The sequence below is a fragment of the Bos taurus genome, chromosome 18, assembly GCF_002263795.3.
Source record: "Bos taurus isolate L1 Dominette 01449 registration number 42190680 breed Hereford chromosome 18, ARS-UCD2.0, whole genome shotgun sequence".
NCBI classification, from domain to species: Eukaryota; Metazoa; Chordata; class Mammalia; order Artiodactyla; family Bovidae; genus Bos; species Bos taurus.
Genome location: NC_037345.1, coordinates 25,040,708 through 25,064,243, shown reverse-complemented (window position 1 = coordinate 25,064,243; position 23,536 = coordinate 25,040,708). Strand labels below are relative to the sequence as shown.

Here is a 23,536-nt window from a genome sequence, read left to right as displayed (position 1 = left end):
CTATGTTACTTTCCCAGGATCACAGAGCTACTGAGTGACAGAGCCAGGGTCTAAATCCAAGGCCAAGAATCCAAATCACTGTTAACCTCAACACCCTCCTCCACACATAACTCACACTTGATGCTAAGAACCCAAAACATCCCCCGCAAACAGCACCCTACCCCACCCCATGCATCACCACAGCACACCCAATAGCCCACTACCCTTTCTTTTCATCCCACCAACACCACAAGCCATCCTTTCACCCGCAAACCATACCCCCACCCTAACATACTACTTTCCACTCCAATATCCCAACCCAACACACCAGCACCCATCCACCCAATACCCTAAAGCTGCGCCAGTAAAACACTGCACCCCACCCACCACGGGGCGGCTGTCAGGGCAAACTGGAACACAAGCTACTGATGTACACTGAACATGCTCTTCGTGTACAAGCGGTTTTCATAACGGGACCTAGGTGGCGCATGCCAGAGGCAAGAGCAAGACGTGGCTGAACCACTCCAGCCACACTGGAGTTGGGAGAAAGCATGGGAGGTCATGGAGCAGCATCATTTCTGGCGACTGTGGGCACGGGGATCAGGGGTGGCAGGGACCAGCTGGGGCTCTGCTAGACCCTCCCTGGTACCCGACAGTGGGGCAGGCAACTCACTCCAGCTTCTTCGTGATGTGCAGTTGGGGAGCAGCCTCTGCCATCAGTTGACAGCCTTTATCTTTGAGCTGGTTCCCTGAGAGGCTGAGACAGAGGGGTCTGATGTCCTGTGCAGCTAGGGTGGGGTGCCCCCTCCACCCTCAGCATTCACACAGTCCCTCAATGACTTTAGTCAAAGCATCACCCCAATAAATGAGACTCAGTTATAAAGAACAGTGAAAGATTGTGTGCTATATGCCTGAAACTGTCCTAGGTGCTTTCATGATGTTGGATGTTGAATCCTCATAACAACCCTGTGCAGTAGGCACTATTATTATCCTCACTGTACTGATGAGTAAACTGACTTCCCGAGTGGTTGAAATATTCGATCAAAGCTGGACCTGGGATTTGAACTCAGGCAGCCTGACTTTAAGGCCCCACCCTTGACTGTTTCCTTATGCTACAACCTACATAATTACTTCTTATGATGAGCTCCATGCTTATAGGGGGATCTGATCTAATCTGGGGAAAAGAGAAGACTTCCCTGATGTTTGAGCTACTTGCTAGAAAAACTAGGAGTTCAACAGGTAAGGGGTGGGAGAGAGATGAGGGAGGGGGTTCCTGGTAGCAGGGAGAGCACAGTCAAAGACCCTGTGGCATAGCACATTCAAGGACCTGAACAAGAGCCAGTATGTCTAGGTTAAAGATTGAGTGGGGGCTTCCCTGGTGGCTCAGTGGTAAGCGATCCGCCTGCCAATGCAGGAGACATGGGTTTGATCCCTGGTCCAGGAAGATCCCACAAGCTGCGGAGCAGCTAAGCCTGGGCACCACAACTATTGAGTCTGTGCTCTAGAGCCTGGGAACTGAAATTATTGAAGCCTGTGTGCCTAGAGCCTGTGCTCTGCAACAAGAAAAGCCACTGCTATGAGAAGCCCGTGCACTGCAACTAGAGAGTAGTCTCCCACCTGCTGCAACTAGAGAAAAGCCTAGTTGAAAAAAAAGCTGCAACTAGAAAATCCTAGAAAAGTGCAGCAAGGAAGACCCAGCACAGCCACAAAAAAGTAAATAAACAAATTAAACAAAGAAATAGATAAATAAGATTGAGTGGGAAAGTGGGGTCAGATGGGGCTTGTGGGGTTGCGGGCTGGTTCTGGATCAGACAGTATTTAAGGATTTGGACTTTATCCTGAGCAAGGGGAAGGGGCAGGCAGCAATAAAAGGCAGTTCACTGCCAGGTGGAGGTGGCCAGGATGGAAGCAGGGAAACCTAGTGAGGACGCGTCCAAGTGGAAGGTGAGAGTGGTTTAGATTAGGGAGGTGGATGAAGAGGATGGAGAAAAGAGAATGGTCGTGTCATGCCACATGTGGGATCTTAGTCCCAGATCATGTGCGGTTTTAGCTCCCCTACCAGGGATCAAACTCATTCCCCCTCCAGTGGAAGTGTGGAGTCTTAACCACTAGACCACCAGGAAAATCTCAAGAGAATGTCCCAAGGGAACTATACAGGGGGAAGGACAACTCAGGATAGACTGGCTATAGGAGGAGGGCAAGGGGGCTATGCGGTTGTCTGATCTGTGTAACCAGGGGGGTGATGAGCCCCACCTGCGGGTGAGAACACGGGAGGGACAGGCCTGATGGTGGCTGGTGGAAGCTGGTGGGAGCTGGGTGGAAGTATGTGAGTTTGGTAAAAACCAGCTTTTAATCCTGTCTTGGTTCTTGCAATGGGACAACATCAAGGATGAAACTTTGGTCATCAAGGCTGCCTTCATCTGCCCATTCATCTTGCCCCAACCCAACTTCAAGCCCATTTGACTTTCTGGGATGATTCTGGCAGGGGTCCCTTCCTGGTGACATAACAGGACCTCCAGTGATCCCCAAACCACACTCTCAAAGGCATCACCCAGGAGTTGGACATCCTGAGAACTTTCTCCAGTCCCAAAGAGGTCATCTCATGCTACTCTGGGAGGAAGACAGGGTGAGGGACCCTGAGGGTTGTGGTTTAGAAGGTAAGACCTAAGTGCCATGAGCTTTCTGCTTTGCAAACCTCTGTGAGGATAAGGACAGGAGTCAGACTGAGCCTGAACCCTGGCCTGGAGTCTTCTTAGCTTTGTGACTGTGAGCAAATTTACCTTTCTGTGGCTAAATTTCCTCCACTATAAAATGCCCACAGTAGCAGTACTTACATCATAGAGATATAAGGATTAAATGAGAGGATGTATGTAAAAGTGCCTGGTACGTGACAGGTGCTAAATAATGGTAGCCGTTCTGATGATCTGATTCCCCCAAATTCTTAATGAAGAGTGTGCCCTTCCCCACACCATCCACCCAAAAGGCCTTGCCTACGCTGCCCTGTCCTCCCTCCCGCCTCCTGTCCCAGTGCTCCCCATGATACTCACTCCACTTCATCCAGTTGAGGGCCTTCCCGCAGCTGGGCTATGAGCACCTCCACATCATGGACCCCAAGCTGACACTTCTGGAGCCTGAAGTGGGGGTCAGAGCAGAGAAGCTCAAGGTTAGAAGCTACACTATGGCTCCTGTAGCTCTGAGTGTGGCTGCTGGGAGCTGGAGGAGCCAGGAGGCCAGCAGACCTGGGTTTAACCTCGGCCCTGTGTTTCAGTAGCCGAGTGACCTTAGACAGGGCACCTAACCTGTCTAAGACCCAGTTGCCTCCTCTACCAAATGGGGCTAATGTGTACTTTGCAGGTTTTCAAAACAATTAAAATGAGGTAATGGATATAAAATATTACAATGTCAAGCGCAAAGCAAAGGGCTGTTGAATAACAGATTTTAGTGTTGTTCTTATGACAGATGCTCCTGGTTCAGGCTAGGATGGGTTATTCATATCCTTTCCCTGCCACACATCTGCTTTTCCCTTTATCTTCCCTGCCCCTGCCATGACTCCTCTGGCAAGGTACCATCTCCCCACATCATATCCCTCCCCTCAGGGCAATGGATCCCACCGTACCTGAGTGCCAGGCTTCTTCTCTGAGCCTCTTTCCTCTGGTTGGCATTTCCCTGTAAGTCTGGGTCTCTGGCAAGAACAAATCCAGCATTAGCTCAGGAGACCCAGGCATGAAGGACCAAACCTTTCCCCTTAGTTTCTAGGAAATGATAACCCTACAGCATGACCCACAGTCAATGAGTAGCAAAGATGGGTGCTTGAATGTACTGAAGGTGCTATTCAACAAAGCAGCAGAAAACAAGGTCTGCAGTCAACTGGGGCCTTGATTCAAATTGTTTCTGCCATATTTAGCTGTGTGGCCTTGGGCAAGTCACTTCATCCATCTGAGGCTCCACTTTCTTTTTTTAAACTGGGGTGACAACATCCAACACATAAAGTGATTGAATGAGACAACATATGGTCAAGTGTCTGGCACAGGCATAAAACTGAAGCTTAGTAAAAAGAAGCTGTTATTGTTAAGATGTGATGGTCTTCACTTGTACCATCTGTGGTTCAGAAGGCTGGGAGAATGGATGGAATGGTACATAGGTGCATATGGTGGGAAACCAAGAAAGGACTGGGGGCTGCAGGGAAGCTGGGACATCACAGGTTTTCACCAACTTCTAGAGCGGTGCTGTCCAAAAGAACTTTCTGCAACGATGGAAATGTTTTCTATTTGTGGCATCCACTATGGGAGCCACTAGAGTCACTCATGGCCATTGAGCCCTTGAACAGTAGCTAAAGTGCTGATGAACTGAAATGTTCATTTTACTTAATGCTAATTAATATAAAATTAAATGGCCAGAGGGGCATCATAGCTCTATGCAGTCAGAGGGTAAAAACATATTGGTCCTCCCAAATCCTTACGAAAAAAGTAAAAGTGTTAATCACTCAGTGTGTCTGACTCTTTACAACTCCCTGGACTATAGCCCACCAGACTCCTCTGCCCATGAATTTTTCCAGGCAAGAATACTGGAGTGGGTAGCTATTCCCTTCTCCAGGGACTTCCCAACCCAGGGACTGAACCTGGGTCTCCTGCATTGCAGGCAGATTTTTTACCATCTGAGCCATCAGGGAAGGCCCCCAGATCCTTGAATAGGTGAGCAAATTGAGGCTCAGAGTCTTATGAGGACATACAACTTCATTCATCTCTTGAGTCTCACAAGGGGGAGGTGTGACAGAAACACATAAAAAAAAATTTAATGGGATGGTAACTTCCCTATTTCTGCCCAGCCAGGAATAGCCAAGCTGGAATCCACAAAGAGCTGAAACAGCCAGCATTTGCATGGCAACTGGATGCCAGCAGTGTTCTAAGCACTTTAAATGTGTTAATTTATTCAATTCTCAGAACAAGTCTAAGATGCTGAAACCATAATTGCCTTCCTTCTTTTTTAGTTGGAAGTGTTTCCCTGCCTAGCAATGCCAAACTCACTGTGTCTTCATGCCCTCCCTAAGGGTCTGATCACTCTGAGACTTCTGAGGATACCTTCTCATCACAGGAGCTGGATGTGGGCCAGAGACACTAGAGGAAGCTCAAACCTTGGCCAACTCTGAGAAGTAAGTCATTTCTCAGGGAAGCAGTAGCAAGAAAACCCGCCTGCATTCCAGTTCTTAAGTTCTTTTGCAATTTCCCCCACAGCTGCCTAAGGCCAGATTGCTTCTCAGAATGAGCCCAGACTAGCTCCATCCCTAGCTTCTTACCCTTGTAGCTCAGGATCTGTCTCTGTGGGCGGGGAGAGGAGGAAGATGAGGTCCGTCTCCCTGTAAGGTTGGACACTGAGCTGTGAAACCAGTACATCACCCCCACCTGTGCACCCCAGGCTGCCCCAAACCTCCAGAGAAAGCTGATTTGTAATTCACAGAGAAACAGCAGAACCGGTGAAAGTGCTCAAAATCAGACAATTGCGCAAATTGCTCAAAGTGCTCAAAATGTACAATTGTGACTATGACATTGCTAGATGAATCCTGAGTGGTTTAAAAAGTCAGGAAAACACTTTTTCTTTTTTTTTTCTTTTTTTGCTAGAAAAACAAAAATTAGGACTGCTGAGAGTTTCTGCAGGAGTCAGTGTTTCAGGATTAAGAGGCATGACATTTGATCTACCCCGTGACCCAAACTGGCAATGCTAGTTCAGCACCATGGAGAGCGACATGCGACTCAGGATTCCTTCCACTCTGCCCATAGTTCCTAGATTTGCTGATTCATTCCCTCATTCATCCACCCATCCATTTATCTTTCCATTCATTCACTATTTATTGAGTACGAGGTGCCAGCCTGAGTTAGCCTCTGGAGATATCAATGTGAGTAAAACAGACTCACGCATATACACATAGGTCTTACAGACCAGTAGCCTCCTCCTTTTCCCATCCCCTACTTTCTCCTCCCCCTTTTTCAAGACCCTGAAGGCCAGGACCCCACTCCTGCTCACCTGACCTGCAGCATCCTGATGGTAGGGCACGTGACCGCCACCTTTGTCAAGGAGAGTAGTGTTGACACGGAGACATTGTTGCGGCTCAGGCTGCATGATTGTGGTAAGGGTGCCAGGAATGAATCCCCCTTCCCAGCCACCCCAGACTCTCTTTGTCTCCAAAGAATGGGTGGGTGGGGGGAGGGTGTCTTAGGCAGGGGCAGTAGAAAGACTGCTTACTCAAGTTTCTGGAGCCGTGGTAGGCAAGAGAGTACCTCCACGATGTTCAGCACTTCCCTGTCCTTGAGCTGATTGTCCTGGAAGCTGCAGAGAGACCAAGGCCCAGTCCCTCAGCTCTGGAGTTGGGAGACTTGGAAGCCCCAGTTGGCAGGTGACAGGCATGGCCATCATCAGGCAGGAGACACAAGACAGGAGCCCACAAGAAGTTCATGGTATCCAGCAGTTCTAAGTGGGAGGAGAGGCCCTCTGATGGCCTCACTTCTGTCCCTGTTCAGTCCTCCTGGGGGAGTTTCTGCCTGGTGGCCCAGGGGATGCAGATGATGGACAGTGAGTCTCATGAGGGGTGTAAAGACCCAGGGCCCTGTGCTCAGGGCTCTAACTCAGGATCTGCCTGAGACTTGAGTTCATCAGGGTCTCTAGGCTCCCAGGTGGTGAGCAGACTGGGACACAGCAGAAGTGGCTCCCGGCCTCATCTCTGGTTCTGATTCATCCAGAACCCTAGGCCAAGCACTGTCCTTTCTGACCTCACATTTCCCACCTGTCTACAACCAGCTCTGCCTGGATTCTGAGCTCAAGGGACAAAAGAGATGAAGAGTATAAGGGTGGCTCTGTGTGGAACCACTTGGTCAGGACAAAAGATTGGTGATAGTGAACTTGATGACATTTACTTTTCTTTTGTAATTATTGAGAGTGATCTTCATCTTTTCTCCAATCACCCAGAGTGACCGTGAACAAAGACACCCAGCAGAGGGGGCAGAGTAGAGCCCGGTCCAGCTAATGCTCCTCTCAACAAGCAGTGCACCCTGATGCTAGCTGCATCTGCCTGGACAAAGGGGTGACTTCTAAAGCTCATAAAGGTGCCATATAAGGTAGCAGAGGTCCTGCCAGGGAACTGCTGGAGAGGATCCCTGGCCCCACCCTTCTCAGGTCACACATCACAGATACAAGGCAGGAGTATATTCGTGCATATGTGTTTAGATGTGTATGTGGATCTAAGTGTGCAGGCATATTCTGCTGCATGTTTGCATGCAAGTGGGGCACGTACTTAAGTGAGCAGGTGAGTTTAAGTGTGTATAGACATATGTGCATGAATATGAAGGTGTGTGTATGCTTCGTGCCTTTATGTGTACCCACCCAGCACCTGCCTACACACTGCCATCCCTTCTCTCAGGGTCACAGAAAGAGGGGAGGGAGCCTCAAAACTCAAGCTCCTTCAAGATGGCCCAAAATATTAGCACTTCTCTGGGAGCCTTGAGTTTGGACCCAGTCCCACCTGTTTCTCAGGCTGATGCCTCCTCTCTCTGGGTCTCACTGAAGAAGTACTGGCCAGACCCTAACGGAATACATAGCACCCAGTCCAGGCCCAAGGAGGGCCCTGAGCAGTGAATTCTCTCCTCAACCAGCGAGCCCTCCTGGAGATCACTCACCTGACCTCCTCCAGCTGTGGGCAGAAGGGCAAAGCCTGCACCAGGTGGCTGATGCCTTGAGCAGTGATCTTACTTCCTGCTAACCTACAGGGGAAGCAAAGATGGCAGGAGGAATGGGGATGGGGAAGGGGGTAGACCAGGAATCTTCCCTGTGTAGGGCTGAGGGAAGGGAGGGGAGTTTCAAGCATCCCCAGCTGAGGATCTGTCTTGGTTCCAAGGTCTGACTCACCCCAGCTTCTTCAGGCTCCCCATCGTTGGCAAGCTCTTGGAGAGGGCTTCTGCAAAGGCGTCCCCACACTTCCGACTCTTAAAGCTGCCACAGGAAGAGGCAAAGTGGCAGAAGATCAAGGATGGGCAGGGCTTAGAGGAGGTCATCACTTACCCCTCCTCTGAGGGGAGGAATTTAATACAGTAATGACAGTAGTAGCAGCAGTAGTAGTTGTAATTGCTGCAGTAGTAACAAATACACATATGGCAAACAGCACTGACTTTCCACCAAAACCTACCCTCCACTACAGCTGTAACTGCGGACATAGTTTTCCAGACAGAGGTGGTGTTTCCCAGCCTCACCTGCAGCTCAGTATTGATCATACGACTCCAATTATGTTGTCACCACTGGAATGGGGGTGGAAAAGATGTGCCTAGTTCCAGGACCAGCTTTAACACATTGGGCATGACTAATCCATCTTTTCACTTTTCCCCCACGCCAGAGCACAGATATGTCCGTGCCCATGCAGATCAAGATACCCTAGGAGATGATGGAGCAACCATGGAAGGAACCTGGGTTCTTGCATGATCGTGGGAGCTGAGCCATCCCACTGACCTGGACCCTTTACTTCTGAGTCTTCTATAAGAATAATAATAATAAAAACTACATTATTTAACCCACTGTATTTGGCCAGGGAAGAGAGGGGTTCTTTGTTACTGTACCCTAACCTTTTTTTCTAGCTACTACACATATTGAGACTTTACTCCTGCTGGGAATTGTGTTAAGAAGTGTTTTCCATGCATTCTCACAACAACCCTATGCATTAGGTACAATTACTGATTCATCTGAGGGATAGGGAAACTCAGGTTGCAAAGTTAAAGAACCTGTCCAAACCCAATAGGCTCTAGTAGCACAGCCTGGATTGGTGTTCCAGCCCATTACTGAGGGAAAGGGAGGGAAAGACTGAATCCAGGAACCATGACTACAGGACATCTAACTAGACCCCAGAGTTCCTGGCAAGGCATGGAGCTTCCTCACTGTGTTACAAGCTACAGGGCAGTAAGGAGGGGCCCATCTGTCCTTTATATAATCAATTAGTTAATTAGATCATGCCATGTGGCTTCTGGGATCTTAATTCCCCAACCAGGGACTGAGCCTGTGCCCTTGTCATTGAAAGCATGGTGTCCTAACTGTTGGACAACCAGAGAAGTCCCTGCTACGATAGTCAAGATTCTTGCTCTGCTTCTCTCAGCAGGGGTCTGCCAGACTGGCTGGCCTCCACTGCCCCCAAAGTCCAGTTCTCTCCCAGGGATGTCCCCAGGTCCTCCCCAGAGCTCCCCTGTCCTCACTCTCACCTGAGATTCTCTACCTGCCCACAGCCTGCCAGGGTTTCAGGGCAGCGGGGCTCCAGGGGGCAGCCCTCAAAATCCAGGTGGATGGGGCCATCCCTGTGCCCCAGGATGCTGGTCAGGGAGGCCAGGTCGGCGTAGGTCAGCAGGAAGTTGTGGAAGGGCAGCTGCTGGGGGAGGCTGCGGGCCATGAAGCTGGCCAACTCAGGATCCTGCGTCTCACCCACACGGTGACACAGCTCTACAACCTTGGGCCCCGTGAGCCGACGGGTGGCCAACTTCTTCAGCGCCTGCAGGACTACCTCCTGCTTGGCAGCCACCCATTCCTCCTCCCGCTCAGCCAGGAGGCTGAGGAAGGAGCGGCAGGCACGGGATGCCAGGCCAGCCAGAAAGGTGGGCAGGTGGTCCGACAGGCCCAGTCTGGCTTTTGTCCGCTGCACCCAGCGAGAATGGAGGGTGACATGTTGGCTGAGGGCCTCTCTGTCCACCTGGGGGCTGGCCAGCAGGTGCAGGGCTGCGAAGAACTCCTGCAGGCTGAGGTGGGAGAAGGCGTAGCCTGTGTCCCGGTGCCCGGGCCCCAGGCACACGCAGAAGGAGGTCAGCAGACCGAGGGCAGCCCCAAAGTCTAGGGTGGATGCAGGGATGTCTCCTGCAGAGAAGATGACCTTCCCTGACTCCAGGCCGCTCAGGGCCACCTCCCCGAGACCCAGCAGGGGCTCAGCCCGCAGGACCCCTTGGGGGTTGAGGGTGAGGAGCATCTGCATGTAGTTCTGCGTCATGGTGGGCAGGAGGGCTGCAGACTGGCCTCGAGACCTGCCCGGGAGCAGGTGATGGAGGCAGAGGCAGGCGACTCGGCACAGCGCAGGCACTGCACACATGCTCCAGAGGTGTCTGTCCATCTGCAGCTCCGCCAGGGCCGCCTCCTGGGACGGCTGGTCGCTGAAGAAGTGGTTCACATACTCCTCCACCCGCGGGCCGTCGAAGCCCCACATGTGGACCGTGGCCGCCTCGGTGGGCAGGCAGGCGGGCAGCTTCCCTGGACGGGAGGTGGCCATCACCGAGCAGCCGGGCAGCAGGGTCCCACGGCAGAGGCGGGAGAAGAGGGTGAGGGCTGACGCTGGGTCCTCGGGGTCCTCGGTCTCCTTGTCAGAGCAGGGCTGGAGGATCTCGTCCAGCCCGTCGAAGATCAGCAGGATTCCCTCCGCGTTCTCCTTCAGGTGCTGGAAGACGGCCTCCGGGCTGGCCTCAGGCCTTAGGTACATGTCGAAAAGGAGCTGCGGCAGTGTCAAGGAACCTGTGATCAGGTTGAGCTGGCGGAATTCGAAAAGGAACACAGCCTGGAAGCGGTCCAGCTGACCATCGGCCCACTTCTGGCAGAGCCGGTGAGCCAGCGTGGTCTTGCCCATGCCCGCCTTCCCCAGAAGCACCGTCACTCTCGGGCCCTTGCTGGCCTTGGTACTGAAGAGGTCCCGAACGTTCACATCAGTGCCGTCTTCTGCCTTGGGGTTCCCTGTTGTGGCACCCTCCTGAGTGTGGAAGGGCGCCGAGGCCCGGCTCCATTTCAAGATTGGAGGGACGTAGGCTTGGTGGAAGGCCAATGGCTGTCCCGGCCCGGGGGTCCTGTTGCCATAGCGCTGCTGGGCAGAAGTTCTCAGTAGCTGCAGGTACCTCTTGGCCAACTCTGCAGGGGACAGGGAGATGGCATGAGAGCAGAATGCCTCCCTGCCCCCAGCTCCCCTTCCTCCCCTGAACCCCACTCCCCCTCATCAGGTGGTTGGGAGCCTGCAGCCTCAGCTCTGCGTGTGTGTGTGGGTGTGGGGGCAGAGATGGAAAGGGCACACATGTGGTCTTGTGCCACCCAAATTCCCAGAATTAACTGGCTGTACAGAAGCACAGGCTTTGGCTGCCATTTACACACAGAAATAATGAATGGGGACGTGTGGATCATGGCTCTTGTTTGTTTTGCAACAATGCAAGTGACATAAAGTTTTCAAAAAGATGGAGGAGAGGAAAGGGGGGCACTTCCTTTGCAATATCTCATTGGAACAAACTTTTACTATGATACCGGAGTAACCTGCCTTTGCCACCACCTCCCCCCGACAATGTTTCAGTTCTGCGAGGTCAAGGATGAGCACCAATCACCTATGGGCCCGGTTCTGACCAATCAGAACTTCCAAAACCAGTCAACAGTCAATGTCTACAGTGCCAGGTGTTGACTTTAACTGCTGAGTCATTTAGGAGATCTTTGGTAGTTCGGGGAGGGCTTGGGGTCTCAGGGAGGGCTCCAACGTTGAGGGACACTGGAGATGCCCACAAAGAGGGGGGACCCCTGACATAGTGTCCTATTTTATATTGATGCAAACCCTCTGACCAGCTTCAAATCCTCTGGCTATGCCTGGTGGGGCTGGGTATCACAGCTGGTGGGACAACTGGTAGAGAATGAGAGAAGCTTCTGCCTGTCCTGACTGGTTCTCAGTAGCCTCCATGTCTCCCTGGGGACCCCCGAGGCTTCTATCCTGGCATCCAGCTCAGCTCTAACCTGGTCATTGACAGCCCAGTTCTGAGGTCATGCTTGTCACATCCCTGGGGCTCCCTAAACCCTGAGGACCTGGAAGCATCCCCAGAAAAGCCTGGGTGATGGAGCTGAGACCTCCAGGATGCTTTGAGCTCCCTCATCTCTGCAGAAGCCCTACTCCTGGGGACTTGGCAAGGCCTCCCTGCCAGATCTACCTCCCTCCTCTGCCCACCCAGGACCTCCTGGGAGCCTGGAAGACAAGAGCCCCTGACCAGCTGGAAGCCTGTGATCAGGGGACAGAGTCCAGGGTCTGGGTCCCTGCCCCAAGGCAATCCACTTCCCACCTTGGTACCCACCTTGTTGCTGCTTCCTGAACTGTTTTGGGCGAGGTGAGGACCCACAGCTCTGATGAGTCCGCTTGAGGCCTGGAAGGAAAGAAAGGAGGAGTAAGGGGTGACGTTTGGGGGCCTGGGCTGAGGAGGTACCCAGCACTTTCAGGGAGCTCCAATCCACAGACAGGCAGCAGCCAGACAAATATATCTACACTCAAGGACTGAGTGAAGGCTGACAGCAAGCAAAGGCTGTGTCCACATAAGCTTCTGTCTGCAGAGGGGTCCCTGGGCCCAAGTGAGAGGGCTGGAGGCTCTGGGCCTGGGGACCTCCAAGCCCAGAATGCAGGGAGCCAAGCCCACAGCCAACAGCCTTAAGCACTAAACGGGTTGGAAAGGACCCAGCTCTGTCAAGGGCACTCCTGGTTAGAAAAGCAGAGCTTCCCCCAGGCTTGGTCAGGCCTGTGCCCTCCCTCCTGCACCCGTGTGCTTTATCCCTCTTAGTTCCCCTCTTCCACACGTCCTCACTGCTCTCACTAGTCTCCTGAGTTCTTGTCTGGGTGCATGGATTTTCAATAGCTAATAGTTTTCTGAAGAGGTTGGGTAAGGAAGGAGAACAAGAATGAAGGGGAGACAGAAAGGAAGGGAGGAAGAAAGAAAGAGGATGAAGAAAGGATTTTAAGAAGTAAAGCAGACTTCCCTGGTGATCCAGTAGTTAAGACTTCGCCTTCCAATGCAGGGGGTGCGGGATGGGTCCCTGGTAGGGGAGCTAAGATCTCACAAGACTCAGGACCAAAAAACCAAATGCAGAAGTTGTAACAAACTTAATAAAGACTTTAAAATGGTCCACATTAAAAAAAAAGTCTAAAATAAAATAAAAGAAAGGTGGATACTCCTAAAGCCAGGCTTTATTGATCAATCAGAATGGCCCTGAAGCAGGCCCCTTACCCTGCCAGATGTTAAATTTTTAGTTGCTGGTTTGCAGGGAAAGCCAGGGGTCCCAAAGAGGGGCTGCAATCAGTCTAAGAGCGTGTGCATATATATATGTAGCCAATGTGTATACTTGGCTACACTGCGTGGCTTGCAGGATCTTTGTTCCCCAACTAGGGACTAATCCTGGGCCCTTGGCAGTGACCGCACAGAGTCCTAACCACTGGACTGCCAGGGAATTGCCTTGTATTGCAATATTTTAATAAGTCTTGTACTAATAAGGGACTCATTAGCTAAATATCAACCAGACCTGGTTACAGCCAGGTGACAATTATGCCATCTCAGTGATAAGGGACAGAAGGACCAGGTATCAGTTTTGAGTTGTTGGGGAGCTAGGATGGGACTTCCCTGGTGGCTCAGTGGTAAAGAATCTGCCTATAATGCAGGGAACATGAGTTCGAACCCTGGGTTGGGAAGATCCCCTGGAGAAGTGAATGGCACCCCACTCCAGTATGCTTGCCTGGAGAATCCCATGGACAGAGGAGTCTGGTGGGCTATGGTCCAAAAGGATGTTTTCTGTTAAAGCCTGGTGATGTTACTACCATGTATGCTGCTGCTGCTAAGTCACTTCAGTCGTGTCCAACTCTGTGTGACCCTGTAGACGGCAGCCCACCAGGCTCCCCCGTCCCTCAGATTCTCCAGGCAAGAACACTGGAGTGGGTTGCCATTTCCTTCTCCAATGCATGAAGGTGAAAAGTGAAAGTGAAGTCGCTCAGTCGTGTCCGACTCTTCACGACCCCGTGGACTGCAGCCCACCAGGCTCCTCCATCCATGGGATTTTCCAGCAAGAGTACTGGAGTGGGTGCATTGCCTTCTCCAACTACCATGTATACCTGTAAGTAAAAAGTCAGTACTTCTATAGAAATAAAGGTTACAAAACCACAGAAACATCATACTCAATGGTCAAAGACTAAAAGTTTTTCCTCTAAGATCAGGGAAAAGGTATTCACCATGTCTATTCAACATAGAACTGGCAGTTCTAGCCAGAGCAATTAGGTGAGAAAAAGAGACAAAAGACGTCCAAATTGAAAAAGAGAAGTAAAATAATCTCTGTTTGCAAGTGATAGGATCTTATACATAGAGAACCCTAAAGACACCACAAAAAAAGCTGTTAGAACTAATAAATGAAACCAGCAAAGTAGCAGGAATAAAAAGTCAACACACAAAAGTCAGCTACATTTCTATACATGAACAATCTGAGAAAAAAACTACCAAAACAATTCCATTTACAATAGCATCAAAAAGAATCAGTACTTAGGAATTAACTTAACCAAGGAAGTGAAAGATTTGTACAATGAAAACTACAAAATGTTGCTGGAAGAAATGAAAGAAGACATAAATAAATGAAACGGTATCACATACTCATGGATTGGAAGACTTACTAACATTGAAAATATCAATACTATCCAAAGTGATCTATAGATTCAATGCCCTTATAATCCAAATGCCTGTTTTTTTTTTTGTTTTTTGTTTTTTTGCAGAAATAGAAAAGTCCATTCTAAAATTCATGTGGAATCTCAAGGGAATCCAAATAGTCAAAACAATCCCCCAAAGAAAAAAATCTGGAAGATTCACACTTTCTGATTTCAAAACTTACTAAAAAGCTACAGTAATCAAAAACAGTGTGGTATCGGCATAAAGACAGACATACAGACCAATGGAATAGAGTCCAGAAGTAAACCCTCACACATACAGTGGAGTGATTTTTGACAAGGGTGCCAAGAGCATTCAGTTAGGGAGAGGACAGTCTTTTCAACAGTGCTGGGAAAACTGGGTATCCACAAACAGGCTATGGAATGAGGCTGGACCCTTCAGTTCAGTTCAGTTCAGTCACATCTGACTCTTTGCGACCCCATGAATTGCAGCACGCCAGGCCTCCCTGTCCATCACCAACTCCTGGAGTTCACCCAAACTCTTGTCCATTGAGTCGGTGATGCCATCCCACCATCTCATCCTCTGTCGTCCCCTTCTCCTCCTGCCCCCAATCCCTCCCAGCATCAGAGTCTTTTCCAATGAGTCAACTCTTTGCATGAAGTGGCCAAAGTATTGGAGTTTCAGCTTTAGCATCAGTCCTTCCAATGAACACCCAGGACTGATCTCCTTTAGAATGGACTGGTTGGATCTCCTTGCAGTCCAAGGGACTTTCAAGAGTCTTCTCCATCACCACAGTTCAAAAGCATCAATTCTTTGGCGCTCAGCTTTCTTCACTGTCCAACTCTCACATCCATACATGACCACTGGAAAAACCATAGCCGTGACTAGATGGACCTTTGTTGGCAAAGTAATGTCTTTGCTTTTGAATATGCTGTCTAGGTTGGTCATAACTTTCCTTCCAAGGAGTAAGCATCTTTTAATTTCATGGCTGCAATTACCATCTGCAGTGACTTTGGAGCCCCCCAAAAAATAAAGTCTGACACTGTTTCCACAATTCCCCATCTATTTATCATGAAGTGATGGGACCAGATGCCATGATCTTTGTTTTCTGAATGTTGAGCTTTAAGCCAACTTTTTCACTCTCCTCTTTCACTTTCATCAAGAGGCTTTTTAGTTCCTCTTCACTTTCTGCCATAAGGGTGGTGTCATCTGCATATCTGAGGTTACTGATATTTCTCCCAGCAATCTTGATTCCAGCTTGTGCTTCCTCCAGCCCAGCGTTTCTCATGATGTACTCTGCATATAAGTTAAATAAGCAGGGTGACAATATACACCCTTGACGTACTCCTTTCCCTATTTGGAACCAGTCTGTTGTTCCATGTCCAGTTCTAACTGTTGTTTTCTGACCTGCATGTAGGTTTCTCAAGAGGCAGGTCAGGTGGTCTGGTATTCCCATCTCTTTCAGAATTTTCCACAGTTTATTGTGATCCACACAGTCAAAGGCTTTGGCATAGTCAATAAAGCAGAAATAGATGTTTTTCTGGAACTCTCTTGCTTTTTACCTAACACCACATACAAAAACTAACTCAAAACAGATGAAAAACATAAATGTAAAACATAAATGTTTTTAAAACAATAAAACTCTTAGAAGCAAACATAAGATGAAAGCTTGTGACCTTGAAGATGACACCAAAGGCACAGATATCAAAAGAATTAATAGAAAAACTGGACTTCATAAAAAACTAAAAAATCATACATCTAAAGACCATTCCCACAGAGTAAAAAGGCAACCCACAGAATAGGAAAAATATTTGCAAAACATATATTTGATAAGGGGTTAATAACCAGAATACAGAGAGAACTCCTAAAACAACAACAAAATAAACAGAGAAGTCAATTCAAAAATAGATAAAGGACTTGAACAGACATTTCTCCAAAAAAGGAATATGAAGGCCAATAGGCACATGAAAGGATGCTCAGCATGACTGATCATTAAGGAAATGCTAACCAAAACGACAGTGAGATACCACCTCACACCCATTAGGATGGCAACTATCAGAAAAGAAAACAAAAAGGTGTTGGCGAGGATGTGGAGAAACTGGAAGCCTTGTGGACTGTTGGAAGGAATGTAAAATGGTGCAATTTCTGTGGAAAACACTATGGAGGTGTCTCAAAAAATTAAAGATAGGGTCGCCATATGAACCTGGATCCTGGACATATAGTCAAAAGAATTGAAACAGGGTCTTGAAGAGATATTTGTTTACCCATATTCATGGCAGCATTAGTCACAATAGCTAAAATATGGAAACAACCCAAAAGTCCACCGAAGGATGAATGGATAAGCAAAATGGGATTTATACATACAGTAGAATATTAGTCAGCCTTAAAAAGGAAGGAAATTCTGACATATGACACAACACAGATGAACCTTGAAAACATTATGCTAAGTGAAATAAGTCAGTCAAAAAAGACAAATATTGTATGAGTCCACTTATACAACGTACTTAGAGTAAAGTCATAGAGATGGAAAGTAAATGGTGGTTACCAGGGGCTGGGGGAGAGATGAATGGGGAGTTATTATTTGATGGGTATAGAATCTCAGTTTTGCAAGAAGAAAAGAGTATTGGAGATGGATGGTGGTCATGGGTTTCCCGGGTGGCGCTAGTGGAAAAGAACCCACTTGCAAATGCAGGAGACATAAGAGATGCAGGTTCTATCCCTGAGTCGGGAAGATTCCCTGGAGGAAGGTATGGCAACCCCCTCCAGTATTCTTGCCTGGAAAATCCCATGGACAGAGGAGCCTGGTGAATATAGTTCATGGGGTCCCAAAGAGTCGGACATGACTGAGTGCCTCTCATATGATGTGATGGCTGTGCAACAGTGTAAACGTGTTTAATACACTGAACTGTACACTTAAAGGAGAAGGCGATGGCACCCCACTCCAGTACTTTTGCCTAGAAAATCCCACGGACGGAGGAGCCTGGTAGGCTGCAGTCCGTGGGGTCGCTAGAGTCAGACACGACTGAGCGACTTCACTTTCACTTTTCACTTTCATGCATTGGAGAAGGAAATGGCAACCCACTCCAGCGTTCTTGCCTGGAGAATCCCAGGGACGGGGAAGCCTGGTGGGCTGTTGTCTATGGGGTTGCACAGAGTCGGACACGACTGAAGTGACTTAGCAGCAGTACACTTAAAAATGGTTAAGGTGGTAAATTTGATGCTATGTAATTGACCATGGTTAAAAAAGAAAGATGGAACAAAAGGGAAAGAAAAGTTCTGAAAAGAGAGTGGTGAATCAGTGAAGTGGACCATCTGATCACTGACCTCTCTGTGCTCCACCAGAAAACCAGTCAGAGGCTCCCTGGGTGTGGACGCCAGACTGTGGGTCAGTGTCAGGCTTGAGGGTGTCTGAATGGTGAGAGGCCTGAGTCTGTGGGCTTGGAGCCTGAGGCCCTGAGGTTTGGGGACAGGGAAATGAGAACGGGCTTCCCCAAGTGAAACCAGGTGGGGGATTCCGGCAGTGGCTAAGGGCTGAAAACCTCAAACTCTCCCAGGAGGCTCCAGGTGAGACCCATGGGAAAAGCTATCAGACAAGCCAAAGCCTTGAGGGGCAGAAACGGGGTGCAGGCGAGGCTGGGAGCTCTAGTGAGGGGCATGGGAAAGGTGCAAATGGGTCCAAGCACGGGGAGGCTAGTTTATGGGAAATGGCTCTGACCAGCCACCACCAGCCTGTTCTGGGTTTGAGGTGGGGGACTTAGCATGCACCTACCCTCCACATCCCACCCCTACCCCCCAACCCCAGGCCTTACCAGGGTGGAGCTGAGAGTCTGATTGGCTTTCCTCGTCAATTTCCAGAAGACTGGAGAAGCCTGGAAGAGGGAAGGAGATGATATGCCATGAGGATGTGCTAGGATGCCCTGGGACCAGCTCTGGCCCTGTGTCTGGCTCAGGGCTCATCCCTCAGGGGGTGTTCCTAGCAAGCCAGAAATCTACACTTGGCGATCTGTGGAGGGCACAGCCGGTAGTGAGCCCTGAAGGCAGCTGGGGGCAGAAACACGTGCATATCTAAAGGTTTGTGCACATACAAGTATATGGGTGCGTGCACACGTGTTTATTCATGCCTGTGCACAAGTGCACGCCTGTGTATCCACGCATGTGCACACTGTGCACCCCCACCTGCCCCGTACTCTGCCTTGTAGAGTTATTGAGTGAGCTCTCACTTCCTCTCCATGAACACAATCAGTGTTCTGAGCTTCCCCACAGTGCTCTGTAAATGGAAGAGCCCAAGGGACATTCACTGAACAGGACAGAGTCCAATCAGCCTGCCCCTAAGTGGCGGCCAGAGGGCTCTCCCTAGGACTGTTTCTTTGCAAAAAGAAACCTCTTGGGCAGTATGGGCTATCAGGAATTTCCTGGCAGGAAGGAGTCACCTGGTCCTTTCTCTCTGCATCCTGCCTTTCTGGGCAACTGGGGTGGTACAAGGTGGAAGGAGGAGCCCTCCAGGTCCCCAGCAGACGTGGTGGCATTAGGGCATTTGCTCTGGGGGGTGCACAGAAACATGGAAGTTTGTTCCTGGCTGGGCCACACGTCTCTGTGTGACCCAGGCAAGTCCTGGTCTTGCCTGGGGCTCTCTGGCTCCCCAGGCCCCGGGCACTAGCTGGCAGCACTGCACCTCCCACGGCCACTCTTACCATCTTCGTGGCCCCACGTGCTCATCAGCAGCACCTCCATGTCCATTGGCACATCCAGCTCCATGCACACGCACTGGATGAATGACTTCCAGGTGGTCGGACCCTGGGCATGCAGTTTTTGGAGTTGCAGGATGACCCTCTGTGTGGGGTCTAGGGCCTGATATCCGGAGCCCAGGTCCACGCTGGGGAGGAATAACTTCACCTTGGCGTCTAGCCATCCTAGGTTTCTGCTGAGCAGCCTCACGAGATATCCATGCAGGTTCTTGGTGCCCAGTTGGAGGCTAACGGGGTCCATGAGGAGCTGACCCTACAGGGACCAGGTAGGTGGGTGAGCTGCGAAGTAGGTGAGCTGGGGGACAGGTGAGCTGGGGGACAGGTGAGCTGGGGGGAAAGCCAGGAGGGGCAGTCAGAAACCACTCCCCACAGCTAAGGGGAAGAGAAGAGATGGACACAGAAGGTAGAGAAGTGGTCTCTCTGTAGTGTCTCGATGCCATTGCCCAGAGCTCAGGCCCAGAAATTAATCTCCTTCTGTATTCTCTGCCTATGTCATGGGTCCAGATGGTTTAGTTCATCCCCTGTGGATAAGCCCTGATAATGCTTTATTTGTTCTTGTTTCCATGGACCCATTTGTGCTGCTTTCTGTCTGACCTAAGTTTTCTCTGGCAGAGACAACTAGCTATCCCCCTGTATTTGTTTTTCTCTTCTTTCTTAGCCCTAGAACCCCTAAATATTCCCTAGTTATCTGAAATAGACTATTTCCCAGCCTCCCTTGCAGCTAGATAGACTCATGTAATTAAATTTTGGCCAATGAGATGTCGGTGGAAATGTTGTATATCATTCTTAACCTCTTCTTGTTGGCTGGAATGCTGATGTGATGGCCAAACCTTGGGCAGCCACATTGGATTGTGAGGTAGAAGCCAGCACCGAGGAAGGTGGAGAGTAAAGCTTTCCTGTCCTGGACTCTCTGACTTCGAATTTCTAATACATGACAAGGCAATTCATTTCTATTCTGTTTAAACTACTGTTGCTTAGGCCCTTTTGCTATTCACAGTGAAATATAATCCTAGCTAATACAGACCCTCTCTTCTCTCTTAGCAAATTCTCCCTTTCTAAACTGGAACTCAAACAACTTGCTGGTAGGTGTATTAAAATGAGGCAAGGAGAACGTATTTTGTTAAAGTTTAAAAAGTCTGAAGGCCCTTTGATTCAGCAATTACATTTCTAATATGCTGGCCTTGGGACACAATCATGGACTTAAACAGAATTTTTAGTTACAAAGCTGTGCACTGCAAGAGTATTTTTAATAGTTAAAAATTGGAAGCAACCTAAATATCCAACAGCTAGAGATTAACTGGTTACCCATCACATGGTGGAATATGCTAGAACGTTTCCAAATGAGTACATCTGGCACTATTGTCTTAATTATAGAGATAAATGCTCAGAAAGCACTTACTGTGTGTTAGGCTCTGTTTTATGTGCTTTATGTGTCTCATTGAATCCTCACAACTCCAGAGACTTCATTTCTAACACTGAAAAAGACAGGAGGCCCATGCAGGGGCCAGCCTTATCAACTCCCAGATGCTGGGGCCAACACCATGTGTTGTGGGGTTCAGACTCCAGCTTCTCCCTTGACCTCCAAGAGACCTACTGGGCACATGTCCCAAGCTCCTTCTGGTCACCGCTCTTCAACCAAACTAATAGCAACAACTCCTTGCTCAGGCACAGAGTTTGAGACTTCAAGAAATATGCTCACATCTATGGCATGGATCACCATCCCCACTCAACAGATGAAAATGCTAAGCTGGGGAAGGGTAAAGGACAGACCCAAGATCACCATTTCAGTCCATGGAGGACACATGCTCAGAACTGAGATTTCTTACCTCTCAGGCCAGTTAATTTCCAAGGCTTGGGAACCCTAGGTGGCACCAGACAAGGGCTAATCCCTGGCTTCTGTGTGATCTTGGCGCCTACGGCATGGCTTCTTTTCCGGGCTAGAGTGTCCAAAGTCCATGCGGCCCATAAAGAACTCATCCAGGGCAGCAAGGTGCCAGGCGGAAGTGAGGAGTGCCTGGATGGTATAATTTCGGGGAAAGTCCTTCAAATTCAAATTTCTCCCCCAGCCAGTCTAACATGATGCTTTTGTTTCCACCATGAGTGCTCTGTCCCCTTTGAGTAAGACATTAGCTCTTAAAAAATAACCAGCCCTGGAAGAAAAAACACACTATATCATTATTGGTCATTGTGAAAGTCAGTAGCAAACAGCCTTGGAGACAGAGGATTATAGTAGAAAGATCCTCAGTGAAGGGATGATCACTGACCTGGCTCCCTGGTTCATCATAGATGTTCTAGGATGTCCACAGAGAGGGTCTCCTGAGTTCTTGGGCCAAGTCCTAGAGCTGGATTTTCAGGTTCTTTCCATAGGACAGGCTCCTAAGAGATAGGAGAAAGACGACTTTCTTATCATTGTTCCGCATTCCAAGAGGAACTCTGTAAAGAAGGCACCGACCCTCACTCCTAACTCCCCTGAGGACATCAACCCAGAAACAGCCTTCTCATCTTCATGTGCAGATCTTATTCTTCCCCAAGCAAGATTCTGCTTGTCCCCGAACTGTGCACAGCGCAACCCTCCTCGGCATCACTTCCCGCCACAACCGGCCCAGAGGATGCCCCTCTTACTCTTCCAATTTGAATATTCCCCTTACAGTGACTTGTTCCATCACTACATACCTCTCCAACCCAGTAGATCTATTACAGCTAATTTATTAAATGAAGATGGAATAACTCTTACCAAATATGTCAGCCTTCTTTCCTAATAAAACCTCAAAGAGGTTTGAATGTGCAGCTTTCTCTCTTCATACATCATGAAGTTTTTAAATAATTGAGAGTAAACATCCTTCTTAATGAGAAAACCCAGAGGCACTGATCACTGTCTCACCAAGAGAACAATAAAATGATGATCATTTAATCAGTTTTATTTTATTAGCTCCTTTATTATAAAAACTATAAATGAAGTGTGACCTGTAGAAATTGTGAATCACTATGTTGCATCCCTGTAATTTATATAATATTTTATATCAACCATATCTCAATAAAAAATAAAATAAGGACATCCCTGGTGGTACAGTGAATAGGAATCCGCTTGCCAGTGCAGGGGATGCGGGTTTGATCCTTGGTCTGGGAAAATTCCACATGCCATGGAGCAACTAAGCCCATGTGCTACAACTCCTGAGCCTGCACTCCAGAACTCCTGAGCCCGAGTGCTACAACTACTGAAGCCCATGAGACTAGAACCTGTGCTCTGCCACAAGAGAGGCCACAGCAATGAGAAGCCCACACGCCTCGACTAGAGAGTAGCCCTGCTCACCACTTTCAGAGAAAGCCCATACACAGCACAGAAGATCCAGCATAACCAAAAAATGGAAATGAACAAACAGCGCTTCCCTGGTGGCTTAGTGGGCAAAGAATCTGCCTGCGAATGCAGTAGGCACTGGTTCAATCCCTGATCTGGAAAAAGCCCACATGCTGTGGAGCAACGAAGCCTGTGGCCACAACCCTGAGCCTGTGCTCTAGAGCCCAGGAGCTGCAACTACCGAGCCCACGTGCCTCAACTACTGAAGCCTGTGCTCTGCAACGAGGGAAGCCACGGCAATGAGAGGCCCGAGCCCTGCAACTAGAGAGCAGCCCCTGGGCGCCACAACTAAAGAAAAGAGCCCAAGCAGTAATGAAGACCCAGAACAGCCACAGATAAATAAATAAGTATAAAATAAAATGACACTGGTACAAATGTCTGTGTAACACAGCTTCCGAGATCTTGTCTAACAATAAGGAACTGACAAAAGAAAAGATGGCTAAAAAGGATATGGAAGAATGGAAGAAAGGCAAAAGATCAAAGTATGCACTGATGGAGTAGCTAAGAAGTATGAGGAAGGTAACAACAAAGTTCCAGACTTCAGATCAATCCACGTCAAGAGGGCACATTTTATAGAGAGCCCAGAGATAAACTCACACAGCTACAGTCAACTAATCTTTGACAAAGGAGGCAAGAATACAATGCGGAAAAGACAGTCTCTTCAGCAAGTGCTACTGAAAAAGCTGGACAACTGTATGTAAATCAATGAAGTTGATTTACACCTCACACCATGCTAAGTTGCTTCAGTCGTGTCCGACTCTGTGCGACCCCATAGACGGCAGCCCACCAGGCTCCCCCGTCCCTGGGATTCTCCAGGCAAGAACACTGGAGTGGGCTGCCATTTCCTTCTCCAATGCGTGAAAGTGAAGTCGCTCAGTCGTGTCCGACTCTTAGCGACCCCATGGACTGCAGCATACCAGGCTCCTCCATCCATGGGATTTTCCAGGCAAGAGTGCTGGAGTGGGGTGCCATTGCCTTCTCCGACCTCACACAATGCACAGCAATAAACTCAAAATGGCCTAACAATT

The 23,536-nt window shown here is 49.2% G+C and overlaps 1 protein-coding gene across 5 annotated transcripts in view; it reads right to left on the bottom strand.

Annotated features, from left to right (window-relative positions):
* Positions 1-23,536, bottom strand: part of NLRC5 (NLR family CARD domain containing 5) — a 93,343-nt gene that overhangs the window by 38,992 nt on the left and 30,815 nt on the right. For all 5 annotated transcript variants that reach the window (XM_024978950.2, XM_005218805.5, XM_059877430.1 and 2 more), the window contains 14 exons: positions 21,418-21,529; positions 20,980-21,303; positions 19,100-19,406; positions 18,218-18,277; positions 12,072-12,140; positions 9,207-10,881; positions 7,873-7,956; positions 7,644-7,727; positions 6,217-6,300; positions 5,998-6,087; positions 5,273-5,332; positions 3,596-3,661; positions 3,027-3,110; positions 653-736 (listed from right to left, as the gene is read on the bottom strand). In XM_024978950.2, the coding sequence (XP_024834718.1) occupies positions 653-736; positions 3,027-3,110; positions 3,596-3,661; positions 5,273-5,332; positions 5,998-6,087; positions 6,217-6,300; positions 7,644-7,727; positions 7,873-7,956; positions 9,207-10,881; positions 12,072-12,140; positions 18,218-18,277; positions 19,100-19,394 (2,735 nt within the window). In that variant the 5' untranslated portion in view covers positions 19,395-19,406; positions 20,980-21,303; positions 21,418-21,529. The remainder of the gene's footprint in view (positions 1-652; positions 737-3,026; positions 3,111-3,595; positions 3,662-5,272; positions 5,333-5,997; positions 6,088-6,216; positions 6,301-7,643; positions 7,728-7,872; positions 7,957-9,206; positions 10,882-12,071; positions 12,141-18,217; positions 18,278-19,099; positions 19,407-20,979; positions 21,304-21,417; positions 21,530-23,536) is intronic.